The sequence below is a fragment of the Athene noctua genome, chromosome 1, assembly GCF_965140245.1.
Source record: "Athene noctua chromosome 1, bAthNoc1.hap1.1, whole genome shotgun sequence".
Lineage (NCBI taxonomy): Eukaryota > Metazoa > Chordata > Aves > Strigiformes > Strigidae > Athene > Athene noctua.
In genome coordinates this window covers 205,703,718-205,723,981 of record NC_134037.1, presented here as the reverse complement: position 1 = coordinate 205,723,981, position 20,264 = coordinate 205,703,718, and the positions used below count along the sequence as shown (strand labels likewise).

At 37.3% G+C, this 20,264-nt stretch overlaps 1 protein-coding gene across 6 annotated transcripts in view; it reads left to right on the top strand.

Annotated features, from left to right (window-relative positions):
* The window catches only part of PCCA (propionyl-CoA carboxylase subunit alpha), a 284,928-nt gene that overhangs the window by 131,446 nt on the left and 133,218 nt on the right, over positions 1–20,264 (top strand). For all 6 annotated transcript variants that reach the window (XR_012633969.1, XM_074910938.1, XM_074910964.1 and 3 more), the window contains 2 exons: positions 9,061–9,171; positions 17,913–18,015. Coding sequence is in view for 5 of the 6 variants with exons in the window: in XM_074910938.1 (XP_074767039.1) it covers positions 9,061–9,171; positions 17,913–18,015 (214 nt within the window). In the remaining variant the exon portion in view is untranslated. The remainder of the gene's footprint in view (positions 1–9,060; positions 9,172–17,912; positions 18,016–20,264) is intronic.

The window sequence follows — 20,264 nt, the reverse complement described above, 5'->3', positions numbered from 1 at the left end:
CGTGCTCCATATTCCTATTTCTGAACACAGTCCTGTCCCGCCCCACCCCCCAGATTCTTTGAAAATTTCCAGCTTTTATGTTTGCTTTCTGTTTTAGAGACAGTGGGGTTTTTTTCCCATAACAAGTCTCTTTTGAGTTACAAAACATTTTAGCTAAGCAATACCAGCTGAAGTCAGCGTGAATTGTACTGATAATATATACTCTGAGAATTTAGATTTAAATTCCCAAGAATTGCAACATTTCTGTAAACAGAAATGCTGGTTCACTCACATAGGGTGGGAATGAGATGGGGTGACTGGGTAACAGTTCAAGGACCATCTAATGGGTAGCTTAGGGACTTCTAATGGAAGATGAAGTCTTTCCCATCACTTCTGTGTCACCAGTTCAAAGCAGACAAAAGTTGGTGAGGACTTTTAGTCACTAATATTTTGATGGTTGCTTACTGACCTGCACAAAACCAGTGGTCTCTGTCTAGTTCCTAGAAGGTTGTTTGAACAGATGCCACCATATAATGTCATTCATGACAGTTCTGGCAGAGAATCCAGGGACTGAAGTGCCATAGTGACCCTCTAGGAGGTGACTCATCCAGGCTGAGTTGGACAGTGTGAAGTGCAAGGACTTCGCTGCTCCTTGTCTACTGGCTGTATGAGCTGACATTCAGTTTCCACTCTGGTGCTTTAGGATATCCAAGAGATATCCTAAGATACCCCATTCCCTCTTAACTCCATTCTACTTACAGGGAACAAGTCCTCAGACTACAGTCTTTATTGACTTGTTTTCTAGGACCAGATAGTGCCTGGCCTTGAATCCATGGTTCAGCTGTCCCTCTCAGTTAAATCTGCCTGACAACATCACGAAGGAAATTAATTTAATTAAATTTCCAAAAATAATATTTACAAAGAAAGCAGACTTACGCAGACCTTGAGTAAATAATATTTTAAGCAACCAAGACTGCATGATATAGTGCCTGTAATAGCAGTAGCTTGATTATAAATGCTGAATAAATCAAATTGTGATATTATATTTGCAACAATGCTATGCTCTGAAAATGCCTATTGCCTTAACATTTTATTACAGTTTGGGCTGGTACAACTTGCACGCACTGAAATAGAAATTCTACAGTCTGTTCATTGGTAAATGCTAACAGTGTGACTAACTGAAGATACATGGTGGTCATGGGAATGTAATTTACATCTTATTTCCTGTGTAATATCTGTTATTAATGGGAGCAGTTGAAAGTCCAGGATAGCACTTCTTTGAGAACTGATCTGAATTCAAAATCTCAGTTGATACTTCTGAATGGGGAAGGGTCTAATTAACATTTTTATCCATGGGTTTTCTGGTATAGCTCAGGATCTAACTCAGACTTGTATCAAGCAAGTACTTTTTGTTTTATCTAGTGGCTACTGGAGAATTTGTGAATACTGAAAAGTTTAAGATGTTGGTCAAGCATAGAGGCACTGTTCTCATTGGGATGGGACATGAGTGGTTGTTAATAGTTCATCTGTCTCTTGTTTTATGCCACTTTTCTTCAGAAACTTAAGGTTTTGTTTCTAGTTTTTAATTTGAATAACAAAAATAGAGTATTGGAAGGATGCCTTTTGGTGTGTCTACTGTATGTGTAAATATGATGTGCGATTTCCCTCTTCTCAGTTTCTCCAAGATTTTAGCATGTGTTTGTCATGTCATTTTTGATGCAGGATAATCTGTTCATTTTTTGAAGACATATAAAACCCAGTGTGAAGTTCTGGAAAGTTTACATATGAAAATTGTATGTATTTCAATAAAAAAAAAATGGACATGCAGCAAGTAGAACTGATAATCAGTTCGCCAGAGGTATGATTGGGCAGATAGCTCATATGCTTGACTGCAGAGATTCCTGTAATATCTTGCCTTTGACCTCTGCTTTTTATCTTCCCTGCTGATTCAAATATAAAGCAGTAACATGAAATTAGCAGTCTTTGTGTAAAGTCAACTGTTCTCTGTTGAGATCCTGCTTGCTGTGAGGAGAGAGGAATGTAGTAGACCATTTGGGAGAAAAGAGTGGAAAAAGGTTGGGGAAAAGAGTAAGCAGCAGATAGAGCTAGGAGTAGAAATGAGGGGGAAGTGAAGGAGCCACCAGCTGTGGGCTGGTGGAGTCAGGGGGATATTCCAGCATGTGGTAAAAGAGTGAGCATACAAAGGAAAATGGAAACATGGTAAATAACTGTGGTGAATATTTGAGGGGAATGGGAATAGAGAAGTGAACCTCTGATGTGAATAGAGATGTGCCAGAACAGTGGCAGCAGAAACTGTTGTCTGAGTTTTTGCAGCTGTAAACACACTAATTGGGAGGGAAAAGAGTACTGTCCTTAGAGTTGTGGAGAAGGCCTTGGCTTTGCAGGAAAAAGCACCCAACAAAAAATCCCCACTTTAATTTCATATATTGCAAATAAATTAATTTTCAGGTACAAAGATTTTCACAGTAAACTTTAATTAAACCCAAATGTCGTCAATTACGGAATGATTTTGTCTTTTATATATTAACTTAAAAGATAATTCTCAATGGCAGTGTAACTTGTAAGTTTTATACTCTTCTGTATTCTGATCCCATGCAGGTATGCCAGTGCACGCATTTGTATTGCAGACAAAACAATTCTATGTGTAAACCAGTTTTCCTGCAAAACCACCACATAGTATCTGTTCTTAAAAAAGAATGAAACAGGCCTTGTTTTCCTGGTTGTACTTCAAAAAAGTGCTGCAACAGATTGTACAACCAAACTGTGGATTCTCCCCTTTGCGTAGCAGAGGGAACAGGGGCTGGAAGTTCTGCAAGTCTCTGTGCTCTCTGTCCCTTTGCAGCGGGGACTAGCTGATTCCCAAGTGTGTCAGCGTGGAAACTGAAATTGGAGAAGGGAAAGCAACAAACTTAGTTCGAAACCACAAGAAGGGACCATTGCAGGATGCTTGGAAACATCAACTTGGAGCACAGATGCTGGCATGAGGGAGGATGCTCCTGTTTCTCCTCTGCTTTTTTTCTTAAGCCATTGCAGGGGAGGGAATGGGAATGGCAGCTTGTCAGTGGTACATTATGGCATGTAGTTTAGGAAGGATTACAGTCAACTGCACTCTGAAGGGGAAAGAAGGAAGGGTAGTTGTAGTACAGGCTGATCAGGTAAAAGAGGAAGGTAATGTTAGTGATGCAGTAGAAGGGAAATAAGGTTTGTGTGGTTGGTTTTTGTTTTTGTTTGTCAGAGGAGTTTTGGCTTTTTTAGTTAAGAAAAAATGAGTTGTGACAGTGAAGAACTACATAAAATGCAGTGTGCCAGATTGAGGAGGCATTGAAGGACAAGTGCTGTTATCTGTAGTTATGCCCCTTAGATATAATGTTGTCCTGCTGTTCCATTCCCCTTCAGAGTGGAGGGGTGGCAGAGGAAATGGTGATGGCAGGATGGCCATCCATTTTATTTCACTTGTTTTTAGCAAAGCCTGGTTAACTTCTGCTTCCAATTATTGTGCTGATTCAAGCATTTGTATGTGTTTGCTAACACCATAAATAATGGACTGAGTAATCTTACTAAGAGGTTCAGAATTGCATCAGTACAGAATTTAGTTTCAGTTTGAATTAATGATTTTTACAGTAGGAATTTACCATATATACTTTTTCCCCCCTTTATTCAGGTCTATGAGTCTGTGAGCTCAAGACTTTTGTATCAAGAAGAATTAATATTTTAGCTGAAATACATGTTCAGCTCTGAGGGTCAGTGGTGTACTTGATCCTGTATGAGAACTTTATGTGGATGTTTGTGTATTGAAATTACAAAGCTAAAAAAGCCTTTCTTCTCACTTTTAGATGGGACTTTTTATGCAGATAGCCTGCTCTGAAGTGAATTGGAGCAAAACACAAGCTTTGAAAGACAATTAAACAGTTGAATGTTGAGAGTTTTAGGGAATATTATGACAACTTTGGAATTGCAAACATGGAGGCTAGCTGGGTAGCAATCATGAACTTTGTAAAGTTCATGTGTTGAAAGTGATATTTTCATAGTCTGTGCAAATCTATGATAATGTTCTTGTTTTAAGTGGAGAGTAACATAATCAGTGTTTCATAATGCTCAGTGCAGAGCTTCATTAATATTTTATTATTTTTTGGTTTGAGAAATCAACTGGGATGCCTCCTAAACTTCATAGCATTTATTCTTATTCAGCATTTATATTGATTGGTGATAATTTAGCTTTGCTATTTTTTTAAAAAGAGAAACCTCTAGTACTGTACTCCACACGTTTTCGCCATCAGTAAGTATGCAGATAAAATTCTTTCTATTCCACTTAACACAATTTGAAATTATCAGCAAGTGAAGTATATTCAACTGCTTATCTACAGAGAGGCATGTAGGACTCCAATTAAGTTAACATGGATAAATGCAGATTTGTTTGCAGACGTCAAGATGACAGAAGCTTAATACTGTAAAAAGGCTAATCAACACTGAATATGTTTAGTGTCAGTAAATATTTATAGTGAAATCATTGCCTATGGTTTTGTGCCTTGGCATTCCAAGTTCTGATTTTTAGTGAGTAAAAATGTGGTGTGTTATCCTGTTCATAAGCCTGCTATAAAATTTTTGTTTTCTATAAAATTAATTTTATTACCTTTTTTCTTCTTTGTGTTTTCTTGGGAAGACAGGTTAGGAGTTAGGCTATGGTTTGTAAGTTAATAAGAAGTCTGCTGTATTTAGCAAGGTTTTAAGACAGATGTAGTCCAGAGAATGAAGAAGGGAAGGGAGGAAAGACAGAGACAGGCAGTATGGGGTGTAATTTCTCTGCTTATAATTTTATTTTTTTTAATGAGGGTTTCTTCAAATAGTGGTTACTAATCAGCTCTGGTCAACAATGTGATTATTTAGTGTGCTCATGGATTCATTAGGTAATAACTACAATTTAACTGGGAAATTAATTGAACCTTAGGAATACATGTTTGTTATATATAAAACACACAAATACATAAATATTTTAATTTTATTAGCTCTCCGGAAGTTAATTGCTAGTTCACTCTCTTTTACAAATGTATTTTGGAAAAAAGTGTGTCAAAATCGAAATCCAAGAATACATCTTAAATTGAACTACTACTCATGTAATATTGTATGAAGAATACAGCCAAGTGAAATAAAAAATAGAGGTGCAAGAAACATTGATTATTATTTTTTAGTATGTTTTGACTTAGAGAGAAGAAGAATAACTGTAACGGCAGTTCTGCATCAGTCTTTAACAGTGTAAAAAGGTGATGCTAAAATGAAGTTTTGTTTTCTGGATGGGAAATAAATTGCTATAGTTTAGGATTTTGTTTGTTTGTTGGAAATGTTATGGCTTGTCAGGTTAACAAATGTGATTTTGTTCCTGGCAGACTGCAGACCTGGTCAAGAAAAAGAAAAATTCCCTGAAAACCATTGCAACATAAATACAATATACTTCAGTTTAGTGTCTAACTTTGCATGAAATAAGCGCTGCCTGTTAGCCTCTGTTTGATCCTGTGAGAGTGTGGGGCTAATGTCTGGCCAGTGTTTTGGAAGCAGCAGGTAGTCAGGAGCAAGCTGCTCTAGGGGTCCATATTTCTGTAGCTTAGCAGTTACTCACACACAGATGGAGACCTTATGAACTTTGACAGAGGTCACGCTAAATTGCAAATCTAAAACTTCTAGACTTCTGAAGGATTACACTGGTACTTTTTTTTTTTAAAGCCATACAACTGGGAACATCACTAAAGTTATCAACTCAGTTTTGAGATTTAGATCAACCACGCAGTCTTGCTCACATAATGATCATGGAGACTGATAAAGATAGCCTTTTATGATACTTTAAAGGGAAACTGTTGCATATTAAAATTATAATTTACATATGTAAACCACATTTGTTATATTGCTTCCCAAACACCTAGGCTTGTCCGCTCTACTGAACTTGTTAAAGGAATTTTGGAGCTTAAAGCACTGCAGAGTCCTCTGATTTTTTTGATGCTTATGAGTTAGAAAGAATTAAGATATCCATAGTATTTTTTTGATTTCAAGTCTTTTGGGGCAGGCAGTTGAGACACCAAGCTCTCTTTCAGCTGTCATCAGCCATCATCTCACCAGGGATCTTAGAGCAGTTTAGGAAAGAAAAACATGAGATGATATGGTTACACATTGTAGTGTGTTTCAATGCTCCCAGACTTTGAATCCAGGATTTAAGAGGTCCTCTTTTGTCTTTTAATTATAGTGCTGAAGCTGTACTTAATAGATGAAAATCTCTGTGATACGTACTATTCAAATGAAAAAAACTTGGAGAGGTTTTGTAGCAGCCAAAGCAAGACACTATTTGTTTCCCAGTTATAGTAATTTAGCGTAAGATTTCTTTTTAAATTTTTTGTTTAGTGGAGATGCAATTTGAGTTTCATTCAGTGTTTATGAAATCAGGGTCCATGAATGACTATCTAGGTCACAGACAGCAAGGAGACTGATCCTCTTTTAATCTAATGGTCAATTTTTTATCTTGTCAACATTGAACTGGTTGTGTAATGTGCTACTTAATGGCTCATGAACTAGTCTTTAAAGCTATGACTTCATGATTCAGTGAGGCTGAGTCTGACTCACTCCATGTACTGAAAGTGGTTTCAGTGATGGCCACACATAGAGCTTGAAAATTCACACCAGCAACAAACTGTAGGGGAAAAAAAGCTTTAAAACTGTTTAAACTGGTCTGCACATAAAATAACAAGAATGTTATTTATGCTTCTAAACTGGAAGAACGCAAAGTAGGAGAGCAAAAGAATCTTGTTCTGTAGCCCCAGCAATTTGTAGTCACTGTACTGCTAGTGTCCTTGCTTTGAGGAGATCTTGATTGGGAAAAAAATTCCAGATAGCTTAATTTGCCGTTAAGAGACGTGAGTTTGCAATTAATTCTTATTCATGTTACTTTAAACTAGAGCTATTAGACAAAAATGTGCATATAACTTTTGAATCATGTCATTACTATATTAATAATAATAACTTTTAAGTAAACATATCTAAATTTAAAGTTCAGAATCTTTACAAGAGTTATGGGTGCACAGACAAGTTTTACAAGATAAAAACTAGTCTGTGATGTGCTCTGTGTTTTAGACTTCATGGTGTGCACCTAACACCAAAGTTCATATGACCTGGCAAATGCAATGTGACTTGGAGTTGCCTGCCCCTGTGACACTGAGAGGAAAGAATGTGAATCACTTTCTATTTCCTGAAGGGCAAGAATGTGCACACTGACAGCTGAGGTTGGATAACCTCTTTCCTATAGCAGCTTCCTCATTTATCCATACCTGGAATGGATGAGGCAGCTGCATAAACTTACAGTTTATGCTCCTGTATTGCGTGTCTATTTCAGCTTCTCTTATGAAGTATTAATGTTTTTGAGGCAGTGTTATTCTCTAGTCATGCTGAGACTGAACTGTTGTGGCTCTTCAAATTTTATGTACAATCTCTTACCAAAATTGAGAAGAGAGTTGAGATAAAGACGGTATTTTTCTTTTACCTGCGTAATTTTAAACTTTCTTTTCCACAGGTGACCTGTGCTACTCTCAAAAGTATCTACTCTGAAAATTTTTTAGAATGCAGTAGGCAGAAGATAATTTAAATTATCTGGGTATTTTTTTCTTAGGGTTTTTTTGCGCTTCCTTTCCTCTCCCACCTCCTACAAGTATTTCTATTCAGTGGAATGAGATTTAATGACTGTCATATTCAGTGTTAAAGTGCAAATACTTCTGGCAAAGTGCAGTTTAGCATTAAGTTACTAAGTAAGTTACACAACCATGTTAAATTCAAAGGAAAATAAAGCTTGAAGGATTTAAGAAAATCGTCTAGTTCCACTGCCTGAACTAAGGTACGCCAACTGTATCTTCATCCTGACAGGTGTTTCTTTAATGTGTTTTTAAAGGTTTTCACTGACTCCAGAATTTTTCCCTAGGCAATCTTTTTCCAGTATTAACTATCCTAAGTACATATCTTGTACTGACATTTACTCCTGATTAGGTTTTTTCCAGCCTACGTTAGAAATGGGATATGGTTTATTCGTTAAAGGAAGGGGCAGAGGACTTACGGTTTTCTTTGTGGGTACCAGACTGATACAGGCAGCATCCTTTGAGCTGTGTGGCTTTGGATTTCATTTGTCAGAAGTTGTCTTTCTTTGTTGGCACAAAAAGCAGGGGAAAAGAAGGAAGAGAAAAATATGAAAAAAAGAGAGAGGAGACAGGCTGAGAAGTGGAATGAAAGGAGATAAAGTAAATTAGAGAAAAAGAAAAAAGAGGTATAATATTCAGACAAATTAAAGGACAAAGGTGGCTGTAAGAACTCTATGATAAGTAATTTTATAATTAAAGATTATTTTTTTTTCTGTGGGGGTGAGGCTACATGCCTAGCAGGGTCATGCTAGGGGGAATATGGGGCATTCGATAAAAGAATTGGCCAGACAAGGTTGGATAAAGGTATATATGGAGTGAGCAGTAGATTTCTTTGTTTTGTAAGTTCCACGGGAGTCTCTTACAGATGGGAAAAAATGTTTTAAAATTACATACAGCTGATAAAACTTTTTACTGTCTTTCATTTCTGTGATTGGAGTGTAACATGGCCAATATCTTCCACAGGAGTGTGAGTATATAAGGTGGCAGGGTGGCAAGGTGGACCAGAGTTCACTGAAATGGGATTGATGCTTATAGTCATGACTAATGTGTCATTTCAAGGACCTGGCTCTGGTCTTACCTACGTATCTGCTAGGACTGAACCAAAAGTTTCTTGCTTGTGCATGCTGGTGTTCGAAATTAGATGTTTGAATTAGACTCGATGAGGTGAAAAATTGTAAAGTTTACTTCTTAATTAGACCGAGTGTTTAAGGAGGCTATCTTGAGGCAGGAGTGGAACAAAATTGGTATATCTGCTTTGATTACATCAGTCCTGTGGTCTCTGAGTTGTGAACAAGTATTTATTCTACCAAGGTAAGAGCTCATACTTTCACAAGTTGTTTCCTGCTGTAATTTGTGATGAATATGTTTACTTGATTCTGTATTGATTTTTTGTTTTCAGGTGTGGCTCACAATATTTCTTTACTGCGAGAAGTGATTGTTCATCCACGTTTTGTTCAAGGAGACATCAGCACTAAATTCCTTCCTGAAGTCTATCCTGATGGTTTTAAAGGTTTGTTCCATTTGGGATTGTTTCTTTTTTTTTTCCTTTGAGAGGTGTTGTTTCTGATTGTTATTCCTTTATAGACTAACATGTCCCCCAATTAGTCTTTTTTTTTTTTTTTTCCCTTAAATGTATCTGTGCATCCATGCAATTAAGAGTTTTTAAATAATGCATAATATAATTGAAACAGTTATTTCCCTTTACTTTCACAAAGGCAAAATACATATTTTTAGTGACAAAATAGTAAATGAAGTATATCCCAAGTCAAGAAAAACTATTTGTAGGTGATACGAAATATGTAAAATAAAGATCAGTTCGACTCTACCATGGTATTGTGCTTCATTACAGACAGTGCTCCTACTGTTAACTGAAGATAAGATTGTTTTTTACTCAAGATTATTGCTTCTCCAGTGAGTTTTTGCAGCATCTTTAGAATTGCCTTTTGGCACCCTTCGTATTCACTGTAGCACTGGCTTGAAGGATCTGGCGTTTTGTCAGAGTAGTTAAGTAACGTGGTCTTACTGCTCATTACACTCAGCAATGGGTATCACCTGGAAATTATTAACCCATACACTAGGTTAACTTAAACACAAATGTAAATGTTTCTTTACAACATCCCAAACAGCTCAGCTGCAGTCATGTGTAACAACAGTTGGTAGAGAAACGTAAGTAAACAAATAGATTGGTTTCCTTTTCACAGGGATCAAATTTTAAAAGGTTGTCTCTCTCAACTAATCTGCTGTAGGTGCTTTCTTAACCTGTGTAGTCAGAGACTCAGTCTTGCTATACAGGCCTTACACCTCAGCTGATACTCATCAGGCTGAATCTCTTATTTAAAAAAAAAAAAAAAAGGCAGTGTTTATAGCTCATCATTCATGGGTCCTTTATGAATCCCATGGAGATTCTTTTCTCTCCCATTCATCATTAATCCAATGTGGCAGAATCCTCATCCCAGTTTGGAGACAACACTGCCAGATTGGCAGTCCTTGGACATGACTGGCACCTTGCCAAATTCTGGTCTTGTTAAGGAGCAGAACAGATTTTTCTTACCTCAGGACTCAGTGTGTAAGTTTGGTGCAAAGAATATTCATCCACAGAACTACTGTATATCATGATGTAATTGGCAACTCTGTGTGATACAATCGTACGTGTGGGATTAATGCATCCAGCTTGTTATTGGCTCCTGACTGTGACCAAAGCAATAGGAGTTAGTCACCTTAGGTGGCAGTAAGCTTGTGATGGTTGAAGCTCAAATGGACTTTTGTCATCTTTGCTAAGGTGTACTTAGCTAATCTTCAGGCAACTCAGCTGTCTTTCATCCAGTACAGACCTGAGGTTACTCTGATATGCTCTAAAGGCTCAGTGCTGCTGAGGGTCTGTGTCCCTTCTCTGACACTTTAATACAGAATCCCATGTCCTGTGTCTTTGATGATTCTGGGACTTTTCAGTCCTTTTCCTCAGTGGATTCCGTTCCCGTAAACCAGCATAAAACTCCTTTTTTTTTTTTTTTATTGTTGCTGCTTTTGTTGGGGTAGTTTTTGAGAGTTCTTGGGTTAAATCTGGTGAACTTGAGCAGATGTGCAAAGGGAGTGGCAAGCTAGGAATGGGGAGAAGGGAATAGAGAAGAAGGATAAGGATGTAAGATGTTAAATAGGTTTATAACATTTTGTGAAAAGGCAGCCTTACCTCACAAAACTGGGAACAATAAAAACCTAAACCATTCCACCCTTCTTTGGGATAATGTGTCTGTTGGAGCCCTTAGTCACTTGTAAGAATCTGGGACAGGTTTTGCTGACCCAGGAGGAGGCTCCTTGCTCTGTATTTTTGACTACAGAAAGGCACTCTTGTCTTTTGTTGTTCTATTCTTGTTTTAATATTTTATATAGCAATGTTAACTGGTATATAATCAGTTAATTACTTGTTGGTCCACAAATTGCAGGATGACAAGAAATTTATTTTGGGGTCATCTGACTTGAACTGTATATGCATGTATTTACACAATACACACTGATGCAAATGGCTGATAGTGTCGCAGTCTGAGGTAAACAGTAATATTATATTAACAGAGCCTTAAAGGTAAGCTTTTGCTCTGGACACCAGAAGACACAAGAAGAGAGATTGTAACAGTTCATAATAGAAACTAATGAATGGCACGCCTGAAATAACTAGATTTTGTTCCTGCTGTATGAAAAGTCTCGCTCTTCTTCCATGTATCAAATACAAGCATACATTAGCTGCCTTAATGATAAAAAAATGCAGATATCATTATTACAAAATATTTGTATTTTAAGAGTACTGATTCAAAGCTCATTGAAGTAATTGATAGCCCTTTTAATGATGTAGTTTGTTCTGGATTGGACCCTTCTGTCTTAAAAAAAATAAGTGAGCTGAATTAGAGGATTTTTTTAAAGTACATATTGAGAAATATTTCTGCAAATGCAAAGACTTTAATGGGAACTGTTGAAGGCAAGCAAGGGTGGTGGGCAGGTGGCAGAAGCTCAGCAAAAGAAACAAAGGCAAATTAACTTACGCAGTATAAGTCCTCTACTTACTTCAACTAACATTTTAATGTAAATATTGAAGGTATACTTTTCTAGGATGGTTTGAAAATGAAGTAGCTTCATTTATCTTAATATTGTTTATAAAAGACATGGCTGTAAGAAAGATCTGGGATAATCTGAAAAATTAGAGCAACGAGTAGCCAAAGTGGATTCGGAAATACCTAGAAATACGTACTGTTGTTAGCAGTAGGAATCTATACCAGAAGAAATTTGTAAATTTTGAAAATTTAAATGAAAAAAATTTCAATGATGTGTGCTATATTAATGCTCGAGCACATCCTATGTGTTTCTTTTGCAAACTACGCAATTACCACTGTTGGTCTGCATTGATGGTAAGTAATGAATGTCAGCTGTGTTCTTTCTGGTGACTGCAGGAAGTACTGGCCCATTTCTTATGTGCATTTTTCTTCAAATATAAATATTAACTTTAGTCTTAAGAGTAAAATAAGAGATGCTTTGTTTCCCAGTCTCATTTTCAAGTGTTTCATTATAAATCCTTTATTAGAAAGCTTTTACTATAAGTTAAGAAAAAAATTAATTATTAGAAATATCTTGGCAGCTTTTCCATTAACCTGTGATGCCCACTTCAAATTACATCTAGAACGGAATGCTTCGTAATTTTCGTTATTACAGTTTAACTCTTTTTCTTCCTTTCTTTAAATAAGCATTCATTAACAAAATCAGTTTGTTTATTGCAAGTTATTTTAAAATATTGTTGTGCTGAAACTAACCTTGCTTAGGATATGGTTAGTGTGGGAAAACAGCTGCTGTCATACCCTTTTATTGTCTGTGAGGGATGGATGGCTAGAATGCCGGCTGGCAGTGGGTCAGCTGGAGTGGGTTATTGCTCTAAGCACACATGCATGTTTTGGGGGCAGTGAAGATCTGAGGGTGGGTGCAGCAACACTGATTAGGTCAGGTGACACAAATATATCTGTCTTACAGTGGCTTCCAAGCACTCTGCACAAAGCAAAAATGTTTGCCAGATGTGCAGGAGTAGCCTATACTACTAGATAGAGTATTGTCAAATGAGCTTCTGCAGCTTCCAAGCAGCCTGGGATGCCTCTGCTTCCTAAACTGTCTGGTGAGAAATATACCATTATCCCTATTTTATAGGCACAGAAAGTATCTCTGTTTTCACAAAGATCCAAGAGGAGTCTTTGACAAAGAACAAGTTAAACTCAAGGATCATTCTTTGTGGTTCATTTTGTTTCACACTTAATCTTTTCCTGGATATCTGTTTTAATACTGAGGTGGGGGTTTTTTTAATAGTCCACTCTTCCTCGTTATTAAATGGTGTCTTAATGTTTGGTCAGTCTCTTTGGGAGAGACATCCTGTGGAAATGAAAAATGAGGCATTTTCCAGGAGTTCATCATGAAAGTCATATCAAAACTCGGGATGGGGGTCGTGGTGGGGAGGATGGAGAAGGGAAAAGGAATACTTTACTTCCCTTCTCCTAGCATATTCTCCACCTCATTTGGGTGGAGAGGAAGAGCAGAAGTTCTGATGGATGATTCTTTATATTAACTGGTTTCTAATACACAAAGCAAGAAAGAGGAAGCACCTCTCTCTCAGAATCATCTAGGTTGGAAAAGACCTTGAAGGTCATCCAGTCCAACCATTAACCTAACACTGACAGTTCCCAACTACACCAGATCCCTCAGCGCTGTGTCAACCTGACTCTTCAACACCTCCAGGGATGGGGACTCCACCACCTCCCTGGGCAGCCCATTCCAACGCCTTACAACCTGTTCTGTAAAGAAATACTTCCTAATATCTAGTTCTAAATTTAAGTCTGGAGACTTTTATTATTAGTTGAAAAGGGTAATGCAGCTTCCCCTGGCTGTTACTGTTAGAAGGGAGAGGACACTTGCTGTTATATCCATTCATCTTCTCCACGCTGGAATCTAATATTTGTCTTAATTTTATGAAACTACTGGATTATAAAAACTGGCTTAACAGTTTACTTGACTTTCTTCTTTCTGGCAGGTGAAGCCAAGAGACATTTCTTGGTTTGTCACTAATCCCTTTATAATTCAGAATAGTAAGAGGTTTCCTTTCTGTATGCTACGGCATCCATCTTACAAATGATCACGAGCTCTCTGAGAGACATACTTCTTCACTGTTCTGAATGGTTTGAGATTTCATACGCAGACAATATTGTCTGTCTTTGACCATTTGGGTGGAGTAAAGCTCTGGTGGACTCCAGAAGAAATTAAGCTCTTTAATAACATCCAACTTTGTTTTCTGCTTCAGCCTACTTGGTATACATATTATCTGTAATGGTCAACTTCAAAATCCATTGGGGGAAAACCTGAACCAAGACAGACCCTAGGAGTGATATAAACATTACCTGCCTGGGTATGGATCTGAATTATGCATTGCACTTTCCATCTTACTGATTTTGCTTTTAATTTTTATTCTTCCCAATCAAAACCCAGTCACTTTTCAAATATTAAGTAACAGACTGGGGGACATAACCAGGGCTTGTTTGTTTTCTTTTTTTTTTTTTTTTTCCCTCCTGTAATTGATAGTAGGAAACACATTTCTAGGACAAAATGCAAATGAGACTGTTATGGGAAAAATGACCTTTTATGTAATTTAATTTGAAGTTGGTTATGTAAAGTAATTGCATGAACCTTTTTGACTCAGCTTGGGGGATAGTGGGATAATATTGATTTAAGCAATCATAACATCAGGGAAATGAGAGAGAAAAATACTTTCTCCTTGTTCTCCTTCCGATGAGGGTTCTGTCATTTAGTGGTAATAGATGCGTGTGGTCTAGTTTTAAATAAGAACAACAGTGCTTCCACTCCTTTAGTTGTGACCGAATTTTATAGTCATTAATCCTGTTTTATGTTCATCTTATATAATTCATCTCAGTGACGATAGTGATAATGTAGATGTATATCCCAGGTTGAGCAGAGAGATTTGGGAGCTGGTTTACATTTTATGGTGGAGGTGAAATCTCCCTGTAGCCCAGGAGTCTGCAGTAATTAGAGTAGAAAAGAGCAGTGGCAGTACTTCCCATGTTGGAAGCTGGGGAACCTTTGCTACTTATTTCACTCCCTGTCAAGGCAGCACGTGGACAAATGCCCCAATTTTTCAGATTGATCTTCTGTATGATGAATGTGAAAGACTGCATTGTTATAACTTTATTGATGGTGAATATTAACTTATACCTCAAGACATCCAATTGGAATCCTGAGGGGTGACTTCTAAAGTAAAATAATACTTGAAAGTGAAACAAAGGTATCACTATCTGGAACATTTAGTGTATTTCTAAATATAGTAATGTAATTGAAATTTTAACTTCAAAATGGTTTAAAATTCTGTTGAGCATAGCAGCAGAGTAAGAGCAGAAGGCAGGGGAAATGGGACTGGAGTTCAGAGAACTAAAGCAGTACTGACAGCAGTTTGTCTTGTCTAATAAAGGTAGATTGCCATCCTTAGGAAGCAGCTTTTAATCAAGCTTCCGAGGTATGCCTCCAAAGTTATGCTAAGGACATTCTGTGGTAGGACTGTATCTTTATTGCCAAAGACCAAAACATAATTTTGATATGTCGTTATTAACAGTTTATATTATCTCCCAGAAATCCCACATTGGATACTACAGTCATGACCAGTTTCTGCTTGCCACATCTGTGCCACAACTAATGCAAATAGCAACAAATAGAGAAAGTGGATAAATATTTTTTTCATGTTTGTGATAATGAAGCGGTGAATGTGACTCTTGATCAGTTGTTAACCTGTTTCAAATTATTGACCTTTGTTCACTGTTTGGAGTTTGATTTCTATTGAAGATACAGGGAGAAAATAGTTTTTGCAGCACAGCAAGCGCAAAAGCAATTATTGATTTAATCCAAGATGAAGGTCATGCAATAAAACCTTCAAATTGGGATCTTTCTAGTTTTACCTTGTTCCTTTATATGAGTTGATACTACCAGTGAGTGTTGGAGCAGGTGGGAACATGCAGTTTTGATCACATGGACTTGTCATGGGTGTTAAGGTGACTGAAAAGCAAAGGTTTTAGAATGGATTCCTGATGTATCTTTAGTTGAGACATGTAAACAGATCATCAATTTTAAATACAGTGTTTTGGAAAAATTACCTCAGAGCTTCTTTACTGTGTGTGTAAACAGTTGGAAAACTGGAACATTTCAGAGCCAAATAGTTGATGTTTCTGCATTGTATAATTATATAAGGCTTATATATACATGTATATGTGCGTATATATATACATAAATAGTACAAAATTTCAGTGTTTTTTGACATTTCACTTTGCAAACAGTTTTTCTAGTAACTGGCAAAGGAAAGATCCAAGTTTGTTTTTCAAGTCAGTTCTTCAACCTTTCAGCATTTGTATTTCTGCATGCATTTGTTAAAGTGAGGACAGTTTCCATTTCAAGGCAGTTAAAAAATAATAAACACTGAGCAATGAAGTTGCAGTAATCTTTAGCCAGAATATGTTAATTTGGACTAAATTAAAAATAGATTGATGCAGATCTGTTGGCTTTTGTTATTTTTAAATTTACTTTTTTTTTTTTTTTTTTTGCCTGTGACAGCTCCTTTGTGCTGTTAGCTGGAACTGTAATGAGTGTGTTTCCATCACTATGACATGATTGCATTGCTGAGGTGGACTCTATGCAGTCTTTTTACCTATCTGTATTTAATGTGCCCAGTGGAATGATGGGTCCTGTGCAGAAGATGTCCTGCTTTGAAATTGTGCACTTGCTACTGTAAAGTCTGCTCCAGTCCTTTTCAGAGGCCTCCATTCTGGGTTTTCTTGAGGATCATTTGCTAGTGACCACTACTGGGGAATGTGAACTAATGTTACATGCAGTAGTACTGAGGTGATGGGAGAATGGAGATGTATAAGGGAGCTGTGTAACTGTTTTCTGCTGCAAGACTGGAAGTAAACATGCCCCCCTGGGCAGAGTTGCTCAGGGAGATGCAGCCTTCTGAACCCCTTCCCCCTCCTCTTCCCCCATCCCTTCAGATGAAAACTATACTTGCCATGGACGATGGCATTTGCTGTGATACGTACGTATAAAGCACTTTTGAGAGCTGTGTTGTAACTGAGTTCAGCCAAGTCTTTCAGTCTTAACCTTTATTTTTTTAAACTTTATTTATTGTGTTATCCTCTCCTCTGACTTTTGAAACATTCTTGCTTTCATCTGTGTGAAATTTCTCTCTTGAGGATAAAATTTGCCTCTTTCTCCATGACAATTCAGCTTTGCTCTTCTTGTCCTGTTCTATGTCAACTTTAACTTCCTGCCACTGTCTTATGGACTGAGTGCTTTACTTGTCATTTTGCTCCATTTCATATTGGTTTTGACTGTTCTGCTTTTCTGATACCAGTCTTGGCCACCTAATTGCCAACTTTTCATACCAAATCTGTGTTGTGCGCTTTCTAACTGAAGATGGGGAGGTCAAAGTTCTGTCACTGTGCTCTGTCTTTTAGTCTGCTGAATGGACGATTGAATTTCTAGTTAACCTTTGCTTTCTGGAACAAGATCGGGTTGGGAGAAAACCCCTTTCCAATCACCCTGGTTTGCACTTTTTTGTCCAAACCTCTATTAGCTTGCCTGCCTTCAGACTGTAGGCTGCTTTGAGCCGTTTACTGCTTATGGAGTGTCAAACATGACTTCGACTTCATTAGTCACAAACTAATAATTACACAAAATGACACTAAGTGACCCAGGACTGACAGTTCTATCCCCGTTTATTTCTGGGGTTTATACTGTTGCATTATCACTCTTGCTTGGAAGATCTATATCCTTTGCAAGGTGAAGTACTGAGAAGGAATGCTGTATATTTTGAATAAGTTCTAATGTACAGATGGATTTCTTACCAGCATGAGGCACAATATGTCAACCAGTGACATTTCAGTAACGAAAACAAGATGCTGCAGCATCGTTCAGTTTTTTTTTCTTTCAGTTGTCAAATTGTTTTTAACAGGGATACCAGTGTTAGCAGTAGGGCTGATCTGTATGAAAACATGCAATTTAAACTCTGAAACTTGGAGCGTCTGCTATGCTAATCCTCATCTTAATTTAGAGGGGAAAAAACCATAAGTTTAATGTGTAAGGACTAAGCAGTGTCTTCACTAGTAGTTGTTACTTTTTGTGTCTATGTTGGTCTGTGGTATCTAACTCTTTTTTGTTAAACTTCTTTCTGAAAACTAGGACACAAGTTGACAGATCTTGAAAGAAGAGAACTACTGGCAACAGCAGCGTCTTTGTATGTGGCTGAACAACTGAGATCACAGAGATTTCTAGGGACTCCAAGGTGAGTTCATTTCTAGGAACTCAGATGTGCTGATGCATTTTGTTAGTGGCATCTTCTCATGCATGAGAGAGACTGGTGAGAAACTGCATGGTTTCTTGATATAGTCTGTTTTTTCTAAATTCAAATGAGCTGTGACTTAAATTTCTCTACTCACACAAGTCATACGTGATTATTTTTATTCTACATATTAGCAATCTAACAGGCACAAAAATGTGTTACAAGCCAGTACAGTAATTAATGCACATCAGGAGTTTCATTAATGCAAAATGTTGCTGCATTAGTAACTAACCACAAATTGAGCATCGCAAATTTCCCATGTGCCCATTTGAAGTGATCTAAGCACTTTGGGATAATATGAATATTCAGCTACAGTGCTTTAAAATATTGTGGATTCATGAGTAATTTGCTGCCTTGATGAAGAAGCTTAATAGTTTAGGGTCTAATTCTGAAAATACTTTCTGCCTGGTAAATGCTGGAAGAGTCAGCACCTTGCTTAAGTATGGTTTTTTGGTGCTTTTGTTCCCCAACTCATTCTTTTGGGTAGTAGCTGCTAGTAACCTAGGTAGTACTTTAATTGGCCAGCCGTTGCAGTAGCTTCTGTCAAAATACTAATTCACTTCTTTGGCTTTTTGGAACTGTGTGCTTTTTTCCTCTAGGATATTTCTAGCTTTTGTTGTGCTCTGTCCCATCATTGTTATTGCCTTGAGACCTTCTATTAGAACAATTGAATCTGTGAAACTTGCTTGGGTAGTTGGTGTTCGCAACCACTGCATACAGTGAATCCTAACTTCACCATGACTTTCTTCTTGCCTCACATTCTTTAATGTAGTTGCGTGTGTGTTTGTGTGAGAGGGAAAGCAGAATGCAGGATAGACATTATTCACATTCCATGCCAGTGGTTTGACAGTGTATTCTATTACTGATTTTACAGTGGTCAGGAATAAATCAAATGTGGTTTCAAGAAGTCTTTATTTTTATTTGTACTCACAAAGATAAATAGTACCATATGGTGTTAAAAAAAAAAAAAAAGGACACTTAGGGCAAGCATAACGGTTTTGTAATATATAGCATATGTAGGGCCAGGTCATTGCTTGCCTTATGCACCTATAGGGGAAAGTAAAGCACCTTTTTTATTTCCTTCCACGAGTTATATCCTCCATAGCAAATGGTATAAGGGGAACAACAGACACTTGAAGGCCACTGTTCCCTAAATAAAAGATGAATGAGGGAAAATGAGGAGGAAGCTTGATTATAGTTTTTACTGGCCCGCCTAGGAAGTTAAGTAGTCTGGTACTGCTATAGAGAAGTAAGGGATTACTTTGTACTTAGGGTAAGGATAGGAATTGTTGATTTAAGTAGCGATTCTCAAACTGCTATTGCATTCCTTGCTCTGTTTTTGAGTTGTTTTTTCTCTGGCCTGTAAAGTGTTCTTACCTGCTGAAAAGAAAAGGAGTCTAATTTTTGAAGAATCTTCTAACATTTTCTTTCTATTGCAAGTAATTTTCTTTCAGTACTAGGTCTCTGTGTATCTTAATAGAAAAGACATACACAACTACTTTTACTGAGATATCAGATACATAAACCAAGTATTACATTGAGCAGTCAGGCATGGTCATTAATTTCTTTTTGTGCTACATCAGGGAAACAAATATATCCCTGCTTGGAAAAAAATCAGCTTGTTTTTGGAATCCTAGACTAACTCCCTCACATATTTTCTTCTACTGTGACCGGAGAAAGCAGCAGAGTCTAACCACATGAAGTTTGTAAGACTAGATTGAGGTCTGATTTTTCAGTTTTTAAATGGTGAAGCTAACAATTTTTTTCAGTACAGGGAAGATCACTTTGTCTTGCCATGATGGAGTGTACTTATGTTCAGCTCAGCTTTCAAAGGATGGACTTCTCTGTTGAGACATATGCAGATCTGAAATTAAACCTTCAGAAGTTGAGCCTTAAAATTTTCTCTTGGTGGCTGAGTGTGGTTCTTATTGAATAGGTTATGGTTTCAATTCACATATACTGTTAGATCTACTTGTTTTAATGATAGTAAAGCTGCCTATTTGAGGCCAAGTTAAGATAATGCAAAAAGGCTTAGTGGTAAGTAACTTCTGAAGAAAACCAAACCAGATAATGATACCCTTTCCCACAAATCACGGAGCTCCTTCAGAAGAAAAGTCAAAGAAACAAAGGCAGAATGAGGTCAAAGGATTGTGTAGTGTCCTGGACAGTGTTCTCCATTTCTTAGAGCAGCT